Genomic DNA, 10,163 nt, shown 5'->3' on the forward strand with positions numbered 1-10,163 from the left:
AGCCAGTCGCCAAGAAAATATAATTTTTTAATATTTTAAAATCACGACCATTGTTGGTATCTGTTTGGTCATTATACTGAGTCTATGATTCAAGTAGTACCAAAGTTTAATACCTTATTTTACTTAAAAAGAATTTTTCTTTCTTTCTTTCTTTTTGGTCTAGAGCCTGTGTGGTGCCCGTATCTCCTTATTCCAAGGGCCTCCCTTGCCCTGAAAGCCTTCTTACTACACCAGCCTTGGAATGGATGGTATTCTTTGGACATTTCTCATGTGTAAGTTTTTTCATTTTTATTTTTCTTTCATAATATACTTGGAGGTTGAAGGACACCCATGAAAATCAGCCATGGTATACACTCCAGAGCTCAGAAGGAATGGAGTCTTAAAGTCAATCAAAAAGAAGGCAGAGACACTAAACATCTCCAGTCTGCCTTTTATGTCTGTCTCTGTGGGTCCTTGTGAAAGTGTGGGTCAGTGTGAAGCCGGAAATACATAGGTTGCTCTCAGGTGGCTGGATGGTCACCCTGCGGTCTGAATGTGGGCTTGCCATGATGATGAAAAAAGTGAGTGTGGAGACGACCAATGGAGGATGGGGGATTTGAGGCCAAGCCTAATTCTTTTAAAAGTAGCATCAGTGGGCCTGCTTCAGAGGTATGTTTAGTCTAACATCTATCTACCTAATAGTTAAAAAAAAAAAAAAAGTCACAGGAACTATTATTAATTAAATCTACAAATGTGACTGAACTTCTGCCATATGAAGCAGATAGACTGGCATTGGGTGAGGGTTTTTTTAAAAAATATAATGGAATGTGTGTTCTCAAGAACTGTCTACTTAGGGAAACAAATGGCCACTCTGTAAGGCAGAAAGAGCAAATTTCTTTATTTATTATAGTTCTTCATTAAAATGAATTTTTTTAACCTGAAAGCTTTTAGTGCCAGCTGATAAATTTTCCAAGAGTCTCTCTTTATGCATTTCTATAACTCAGTAAGATAAAAACAGATATTAAAGATGATTTATGGGTCCTGTATACATTGTTGCTATGTTAATTTATAGCTGGGTTTTTAACTAGGCTCTACAAAGAGGTTTTTTTCCTATATTAAAACAACTTTTTGTCTGGTAAAGAAAAAGGTGGTTGTAAATGGAGAGAAAATGAACTTACTCAAAATCTTTTCTGTTTAGTGATTATCCAGAAAATGAAGAAATAAAGACTCTCCTTCAAGAACAGTTGAATTCATTGTCTAAGTAAGTGCTGTGAGTTTTATTAGAAGAAAAAGAACATGAGAAAGAAAAACAAATTAGTTGGGGCTTTTTAAAATTTAAATAATTTGTGTTTTTAAAAATGGCCCAAGAAGAGACCATTCTTATATTGTAAGAGAAGGACCTGTTTAATAATTACAGGGACAGAGCATTTGTTTTCACCAAGTTCTCAACTACCAGACTGCTCTGGCCTCAGCTCAGGGCAGGTCTAGGATCTGTGTTTAACATCCTTATGTTTCACCACCCTCTACCACAAACCCCTGTGAAGCCCTGTGTTAGAAGATGCACACAGGTGACTCTTAAGACTACTTCCCTCATTTAAACTGAGTTCCGTATCTGGTACTATGTGTGTATAGGTCTGGCTGAGAAATTAATATGTTCCCAGAGCCAAGAGTATGTACTGGGAATAATAGTGCAAAGGAAATAAAAAACCGTGGGTCCACATGGAGTTCTTGGTAAAGTGTAAAATATTTTTGCAAACTACATTGCCACATGTAATTATAATATTTAACAAATTAAGGATCCTAGAATGTTCTGTTGGTAGAAAATTCAAAATAATTATTTTATTGTTTTCTGTATCCAAAAATTAAATAAGTGGGAAACTGTAAAGAATACCTTCCCTCTGACTTATGGATATTCCAAATTTATCTATTTTAGAAATGTAAATTCATAGAAATACTAGCTGTTTTTTTTCTTAAATATTTTACTTTTAGAATAGTTTCAAAATAAATTTTGGATGCCATCTTCTCTAAAGTATGTACTCTTCCTCATGATTAGCAAAATAATTTAATCAATGAAAATCTGATTCCAGTTGCTGGCAACTGTTCATAGTTTCTGAAACTCCCATGGAATTGTTGCATGCCTTCAGGGCTGAGCTGGAGCACCATCTCCTGCTGGGGGATAGATGCTGATGCTCCAGGCCCAGGTCCTCTCAGCCCCCTCACCTTTTGTAATTTTGGTATTGAGGCAAAGTGACTTTGTTTTCATAAGTTCTAAATACATCCATTGGGTGGAATTTTTACATCTCAAGAACATATTGCCTGTAATCCTACCGGCTTGGGAGGCAGAGGCAGGAGGATCACGAGTTCAAAGCCAGCCTCAGCAAAAGGTGCTAAGCAACTCAGTGAGACCCTATCTCTAAATAAAATATAATATAGGGCTGGAGATGTAGCTCAGTGGCCGAGTGTCCCTGAGTTCAATCCCTGGTACCCGCCCCCCAACCCCAAAAAAGTGTATTGATTTATCTGGTTTCATTTTTTTTTTATTCAAAATTTTTGCTTTACCTCTCTGGATTCCTACCTACAGTGACATAAAGAAACTCTTGCTTGATCCAGAATTCACTCTCCTGCAGAGGTGCCTCCTTGTTTCAAGGTAACACTCTGAAGTATTCTGTATAAGAGACAGAGAATTTCAAGTTAACTCATTTAACTTTATCTTAGCTTATGTAAAAGCTACAGCCAAATTCTCATATTTTAAAAAAATATGTGAGTTCTGCCTCTGGATTTGACTGTTAATTTTAAGAACAGTAGTAGTACAAGTATGGGGAAAATCGAATTACATTTAAACATGAGATCTAGGCCCTTCTAAATTGAAATGACTTTTTCCTACACACAGCTTCAAAATATGTGTTTTAAAATATCAGATTCAGGCTGGATGAGATGGCTCAAGCCTACAGTCCCAGCCTTTTGGGAGGCTGAAGCAGGAGGAATGCAAGTTTAAGACCAGCCTCAGCAACTTAGTAAGATCTCAAAAAATAAAAAGCACTGGGAATGTAGCTCTGTGGTAAAGCACTCCTAGGTTCAGTCCCCAGTACCAAAATAATAATAAAATGTCAGGTACAAACAGAATGTGTTTAAATATACCAATAAATTGTGTTCAGAAGCACTAGCTTGTACTTTATCACTGTAGAGTTGTCACTTACAAGAAGAAAAAAAAGACCTTTCCCTCCATGCTCCACAGAGTAAATATATAGCCAGCTGTCCCAGAGAAACAACTTCCCACTTTAGTCCACGTTGTCTGCTAATGGCAAACCAGATGGACAGTTGGTCTGCACATAGAACAGAGAGATGTTGGGGTCCACAGGAGCCCTATGCAATCAGGCCCCTGTATTTTGTTGGAAACCCAGTAGCAGAGCTGGAGAACTTGATACGTCATCCCTGTCCCCTTCCTAGGCTCTACTGCAGTGTCCTGATGGACTTGGAAATGATAGCGTTCGCAGGCCCAGGCTTGCTGTGTGAGCCGTAACTAACCTTGGTTTCACTCCTCAGGCTTTATGGTGACGAATCAGAGCTGCACTTTTGGACAGTGGCAGCCCACTACCTGCACAGCCTGTCCCAGGCCAAGTCAGGGAGTACAGTGGTGACCAAGGAAGCCATTCCTCGGGACAAATTGAGCAACCCACTGGATATATGCTATGATATCCTTTGTGAAAATGCCTATTTTCAGGTATTATACTTTTTAAAAAAGTATTTAACCTTTTTATTTAAATATTTAAAGCTTTTATCTTGATTATTTGTTTCTTTCTAAATATCTCAGAAAACTTTAAAACTAAGTTAAATCTCTCTCCTATAGAGAGATGGCCTTAATTTTTCAGCTCTGACAAACTCTCATATGTGTCTCTGAAAAAAAAAAAAAAGACAAAAAAACTAAGTTAAAGTCCATATCATAGAAATAAGTCCTTTGGCATAATCAGGACTTGCAAAGCTTACAAACACTGAGTTTTTAATAAACATTAAAATTTTACTATCAATGTTAATTTTTTTATTTGTCTGAAATATTTCAACTTAGAAGATTCATTTCCCTACAAGTAACAAGTCGTTTATTCATAGTTTAACTTTACTATTCAAAATGTATAAAGATAGCTTCATAATTTTGTTGCCTTCCATCAGAATACTTCAGTACATGCAGGGTTTTTTCATCCCGTTCTATTCAAGTGCCAGTGGCTGTAAGCAGCAGACATCCATACAAAGGATAGTACATTTCGACATTTTTGCTTTCCAAATTCTTACTAAATTGTTGAATTTTGGTAAAGTTAATTATCTAGCAATCTCACCAGTTAAACTGACTTTTCTTAAAATAATCTTTTCAAGTACAGTAAAATTGAAATAACTCTAAAGTTTTTTATAATCCATCTCAACTTTTTTGTTTTTCTCGTACTTTAGAAATTTCAACTAGAAAGGGTTAATCTACAGGAAGTAAAGCGGTCAACTTATGATCACACCAGGAAATGTACAGACCAGCTACTACTCCTGGGTCAAGTATGTCAGTTTTTATAACTCTTTTCATGCTTCATGAATTTTCTAATTGATTAGTATTTCAGACTGTCGTGTGTGTGTGTGTGTGTGTGTGTGTGTGTGTGTGTGTGTCCCCTTCCCAATAAATTTTGGCTTTCTTTAAAAATAAAACAAGTAGCATTGTGAGAAGGCACAAATGTGGTTAGGCAGCTTGTGCTTTTGGCTTCCTTGATTGAGGGTGAAGCCCAGCTCCTGTGCATTATTTGTCGTTTCTGCATCAACCAGCAAGGAGATGAAAGCACCCAATATCCCACTGTTTTTATATTTACTTTAGAGAAGCAGTGTGGCTCTTCTATTTAAGTTTCGCTTATGTAAACAAAACATTCAGGAGCATTTTTTGAAAATAATGTATTCCTTAAGCTATAGACTTTTAAAAGGCTATACTGGAGGAAGATATTCTTAATTATAATTAGAAAACGGTTTCTCTTATTAGACAGATAGAGCGGTACAGTTGCTTTTGGAAACAAGTGCAGATAACCAGCATTATTATTGTGACTCGCTGAAAGCCTGTTTGGTCACCACTGTCACCTCATCAGGTCCCTCTCAGAGCACCATTAAGCTGGTGGCAACCAACATGATTGCCAATGGCAAGTTGGCAGGTAAGGTACACTTTGTGGTGGCATCTGTCAGTGCTCACGAAGGTCAGACCCATGCTCAGCTAAGTGCTTTGTTACTGAGGACATGTCTTTCCTGTGTATGCTGAAGGAAAGAAGTTATTGCTAGCTGTTTGTCAAGTGGCTGTAATTTATTCATCTAAGCCAGAACTTGTTTTCAGAGTGAAAGGGACACTATTAATAATTGTAAAAACAAGAGATATAAGCCAGACAATCCCAGACACACTAAATCTAGTGTGTGTGATCAAGCTTGTTAGTGAGATGGGCTTTACCTGTTTATTCTCTGGGCAGTATTTGTGTTTATTACTCTGGTTACTTGAGTGGTAACCTTGTAGAACTCTATTAAACTTTAAGTCAAGAATGTCTCCATTAGTTCCAGGTGGAATACCCCTTTTCCAAAATGCTTGAGACCAGAAATATTTCAGATTTTCTATTTTTTTTTCAAATTTGCAATTTTTGTGTAGAAATAATGAGATGTCTTAGGAATGGGACTCAAGTCTAAATAGAAAATTCATTTATGTTTCCTATATAGTTATACACATAGCCTGAAGGCCAGTTTATATAATTTTTTTGATAATTTTATGCATTAAACAAAGTTTCATGGTATGGAATTTTCCATGTGTGACATTCAGTGTTCAAAAAGTTTCCTATTTTGGAGCATTTTGGATTTCAGATTTTCAGATTTGTATCCTCAGCCTGTGTAAGATGCTCAAGACTAGATGGAAGCAGATGGCAGTTGATTTTACTCTTTAATGATGTGTCCAGAAGGTTGCTATTGTGTCTCCTGAGAGGGCTGCTCTTCTGTCTTCTAGAGGGCGTTCAGTTGCTCTGCCTGATAGACAAAGCTGCGGACGCCTGCCGCTACCTGCAGACGTATGGCGAATGGAATAGGGCAGCGTGGCTTGCAAAGGTAGGTGATTCCAGAGGAGCATTTGAAGTAGAAAGCTCTGTCTTCACCTCTCACTCATGATTTGGAAGTGTTTTATGCCTGCAAACTTGCTTTATAAATATTTTTCTTAAAATTCTTATCTTCCCTCTGTTTTTTGTAAGTTGCATCTCTTCTTAATAATAGAGCTTGTATTGGTAACAAATAAGTGAAAGAAGCTGACTCTTCTCTCTGCTAGAATCTGACCCAGCCTGCAGTCCAGGGGGTACTGTCAGGCCCCTTGGTCCCACAGATGCAGGTCACTGTCACTGGCTGCCATTTGTGGTAAGCAGCCACTCAGGGCATTGTTTTGGTAAAGCAAAGGCTAGCGTTTACTTCATAGGAACAGATCTCGCTTTGATGTAATTATTTTAATGCAGGATGTTTCTGTTTCTAATGTGGGTATCTTTCCAGGTCCGTTTGAATTCTGAAGAATGTGCTGATGTTCTGAAGCGGTGGGTGGACCACCTTTGCTCCCCACAAGTCAATCAGAAGTCAAAGGCCCTCCTGGTCCTGCTCTCTCTGGGCTGCTTTTCCAGTGTGGCAGAGACACTTCACAGGTACATCTCGCGTGCCCCTGGCTCTCTGGACTGCCCTGATTGATCAGTCACACTTCCTTGAGGCTCTGGTGGATGGATATAGTAGTGAAAGAAGTATCCAGTTTAGGTTTATTTTTTAAAAAACCTGAAGGGAATTGAACCATCTGTATTCATAATTCATTTGGTCTAGAAACTATGATATTTTACTACCAATATATTAGCCAACCCTAATAGGCACTTATTTAAAATGAATATATCCTTCTGCCAGGTGGGCGCAGTGGCACAAGCCTGTAATCCCAGCCATTCGGTAGGATGAGACAAGAGGATCACAAGTTCAGGGTCAGCCTGTTAACTTACAAGACCTTGTGTCAAATAAAATAAAAAGACCTGGGAATATAGCTCAGTGGTAGAGTACTTGTTTAGTATGTTTAAAAAAAAAAAAAAAAAAAAGAAGAAGAAGAAGAATATAAAGAAATCTTGAGAGAATCAGGAAGGATTCCTCTTTAAGCAGAACAGCTGAAGGAAAGCCCAGAGAGTGGTAAAAAGGGGGTACAGCAAAGTGTCCCTTCTGACCTTTTCAAGGAAGGGAACCCATTGCTTCTGATGGAACATTTACTTATTGAAAACTAAAGGAGGCGAACATGACAAAAGATTATTTGTTCAGTCCATACAGTGAGGACGTAGTCTTTTGTCATGCCTTGGTAGATTTCTGTGATTTAAAGTGTTTGACAAAGTTCATAAGCATTTGAAGCAAAGCTTGGGTTGAGGACTTGTGTATTCTCTCTTCCCTTTTTGAACTGGGCCTGGGTGCTGGGAACGTGTGTACAAACCTTCATATAGAAACATACCCCTAGGTGGTTCTGCCTCTAGGCCGCAGAGGCTCACGCCTGTTCTGTTATATTGGACAGCATGCGGTACTTCGACAGAGCCGCGTTGTTCGTGGAAGCGTGTCTCGAGTATGGTGCGTTGGAAATCAGTGAGGACACAGATATCCTTTATGAGGGTGTTGATGCTGAGGGGGAAGAAGTGACATGAGTGGGGCTTGGAATTTCTCTAGTCAAACTGCCTGGAAAGAAATTATATTATATTGAAAAAGATCCATGTTTTGACTCACCAAAGCCAGGTGAGAGAGATGGGAGGAGGAAGAATTGGAGCGAGGGTCACTGTACCACTGGCTTTGGCCCTGGCTCGATGGAGGGGACACTGAGAGGACTGCACAGGAGGAGCCCAATTCCATAATGTTTGTATTTCAAAGGAAGCTGAAGAAATAATTTAAGAAAGGCATAAGGACCTGGTACTATAAAATAGTATTCTTAAATAAATTTTGTGTGTTTATCTGGAAAGTATATACTGAAAAATAAAAAAGAAAGATTCCCACTGCACCCATGATGACAGTCTGATATGGAACAAGACAGAACACTTCAGAGAAATGTGTCTCAAAGGCAGGCCATGTGGGCCACCCACAATCAAGAACTTAATATTTCTTCTAGATGTCTCTTGAGTCACATATTTTTCTTTGAACAGAATAGGCTTAAGGATACAGCTTCCAATCCCTTGTGTTTGCATAGCCCGACTTTTCTCTTTGCACTTTTACTTGAGTTTTTACATTTGGCCTTATTTCCATATGTCAGGTATTTAGTTCTGTGCACATATATATTTTTTTAAACTAAAACTAAACCAAAATTTTTGAAAACTAAAAACTAAAGCAAAAGCTTACTCAAGGACATGTAGCTTGTTACTGGTGAAATTGACTTTGGTTCAAAGTACTGCTTTGAGATATCAAAACTCAGCATACCAGTGCTGTCTAAAAGTCCAGCACCATGATCTGTAGAGGCTGGGGAAGTGAATATCTGCCCCACGCCCCATGCCCCACCCCCAAGCTGCCAGCCTCTCAGACTTTAACACAGAGCCGAGGTGTCTGGGAGGTTCTCATCTTTCTTTTTCTAGTTTTCACTTGGGTGTAGGTGGTGGGAGACTCTGGAAAGACGTTGCTTGATCCTCAGGAAGGAGAAGCGTCCACTCAGCTGGCACAGAGCGCAGTGATGTTACAGATTGAGACATCACCTCTCTCTGCACAGAGCTGCCTGCACTTACGCTGTGCTGCCCACCCACCGTGGGTGTCAGGTCCCCCTAGGGTAGAGCTGGCACTTCTCCTGCCCCTGGGATCCTGTGTGGAGCATCAGTCCCACTCTTTCTGCTCTTCTTTCCTTAACTGTGGTTTACAGAAACTCACTACTGCTATATATGCAGATTATGCTCGAAGCTTGAAGAACCTTGGATTTAAACAGGGTGCACTTCTTTTTGCTTCAAAAGCTGGAGCAGCTGGCAAAGATTTATTGAGTGAGCTTGAATCCCCCAAGGAGGAACTAATCAAGGAGTGACAGGTTATGTGCCAGGGAAGCTGAGGGTGGAAGTAGGCTGGAAGGAGAGCTGACCAGGCTATGGTCACGGTCATGGCTGAAGCCCAGGCCAGTGAGGAAGGCAGGCCCCTGTGAGCTCTCCCACCATGTAAGGTCGTGTATGCGCAGAAGTCTGTGGGCTGTCATATTAAGAACAAGTTCTCTATCCTATACTGAGCTTCAAAAAATGTGAACACTTCAGAGTTTGAAGGTGTGTATCATTTTCTACTTCTGGATAGAGAGCTGTAAGATTCCTGGAAATACTTTTAATTTTTTTTTAAACTTAAAATTCAAAAGACTGAATCACTTTTCTCATTTACTGAAGTATGAAGATGTTTGAAAAATTAGTAAAGAAGTTTGTGAGACTGAGTCTCAAACATGTGCTGTGCCTGTGTTTATACACAATCATTCCAGATGAAAACAGGGCAGAGGTATTTAAAGATAGCTTACCAAAGCATTTTTTTTTTCTTACCTTGAAAATACAGTTGATTCTTTTGTTTAGGCAGTTGCTGACATTTATAATTTTAGGCTCATATTCTCCTGGGGAGGTTTTAAACTTTATGTTTAGTTTCAGTATGTGAGGTCTTTGATATTTTGAATTTTAACCTCTTCTATGATACATTACAGTAACCTTATTTTTTACATCTCTCTTTGTACTTTAATTTTCTGTGTATGTGTTCTTCTAATGGCTGAAATATATAAGTTGTAATAATTATAAATTATTGCTGAGAATTTAAATGTCTGTACCTTACAATAATGATAAATAAAAAGGACATTCCACTCAGGGCTTGTGTTTTTCGAGTTTTGTTTTGTTTTTATTTTGAGACGGAGTCTCACTAAGTTGCCCAGGCAAGCTGGTCTTGAACTCAATGATTCTCCTGCCTCAACCTCGCCAGTAGCTGGGATTATGGACGTGCACCAGGCCCTTATGTTCTCTGAATGGTGTGTGAAGCCTGGTGCTGTGCTGGCTGCTCAGGAGTTGTCCAGCTGCCCAGCCTCCAGGGTCAGCATTGAGAGGACTGATACCCATACCTGGGCACGTCTGCCTCTGAGTTCCTGGTGGGAACCCACTGGCATTTCCATCTTTCCCCTCCTGGACCTTCCGGGTGGCACATGGCCTCACCCACCAAGATGTATG

The 10,163-nt window shown here is 39.3% G+C and overlaps 1 protein-coding gene across 3 annotated transcripts in view; it reads left to right on the plus strand.

Annotated features, from left to right (window-relative positions):
- WDR11 (WD repeat domain 11) overlaps positions 1–9,800 on the plus strand; it is a 53,281-nt gene extending 43,481 nt beyond the window's left edge. For 2 of the 3 annotated variants that reach the window (XM_081267409.1, XM_081267411.1), the window contains 10 exons: positions 164–272; positions 1,178–1,240; positions 2,561–2,626; positions 3,523–3,700; positions 4,417–4,512; positions 4,982–5,147; positions 5,858–6,072; positions 6,502–6,647; positions 7,535–7,614; positions 8,850–9,800. In XM_081267409.1, coding sequence (XP_081123535.1) covers positions 164–272; positions 1,178–1,240; positions 2,561–2,626; positions 3,523–3,700; positions 4,417–4,512; positions 4,982–5,147; positions 5,858–6,072; positions 6,502–6,647; positions 7,535–7,614; positions 8,850–9,007 — 1,277 coding nt within the window. In that variant the 3' untranslated portion in view covers positions 9,008–9,800. The remainder of the gene's footprint in view (positions 1–163; positions 273–1,177; positions 1,241–2,560; positions 2,627–3,522; positions 3,701–4,416; positions 4,513–4,981; positions 5,148–5,857; positions 6,073–6,501; positions 6,648–7,534; positions 7,615–8,849) is intronic. The other variant, XM_081267410.1, reaches the window with a different exon arrangement.
- The last annotated feature ends 363 nt before the right edge of the window (positions 9,801–10,163 follow it).

Source organism: Spermophilus citellus (genome assembly GCF_964194105.1).
Source record: "Spermophilus citellus genome assembly, chromosome: 15".
NCBI classification, from domain to species: Eukaryota; Metazoa; Chordata; class Mammalia; order Rodentia; family Sciuridae; genus Spermophilus; species Spermophilus citellus.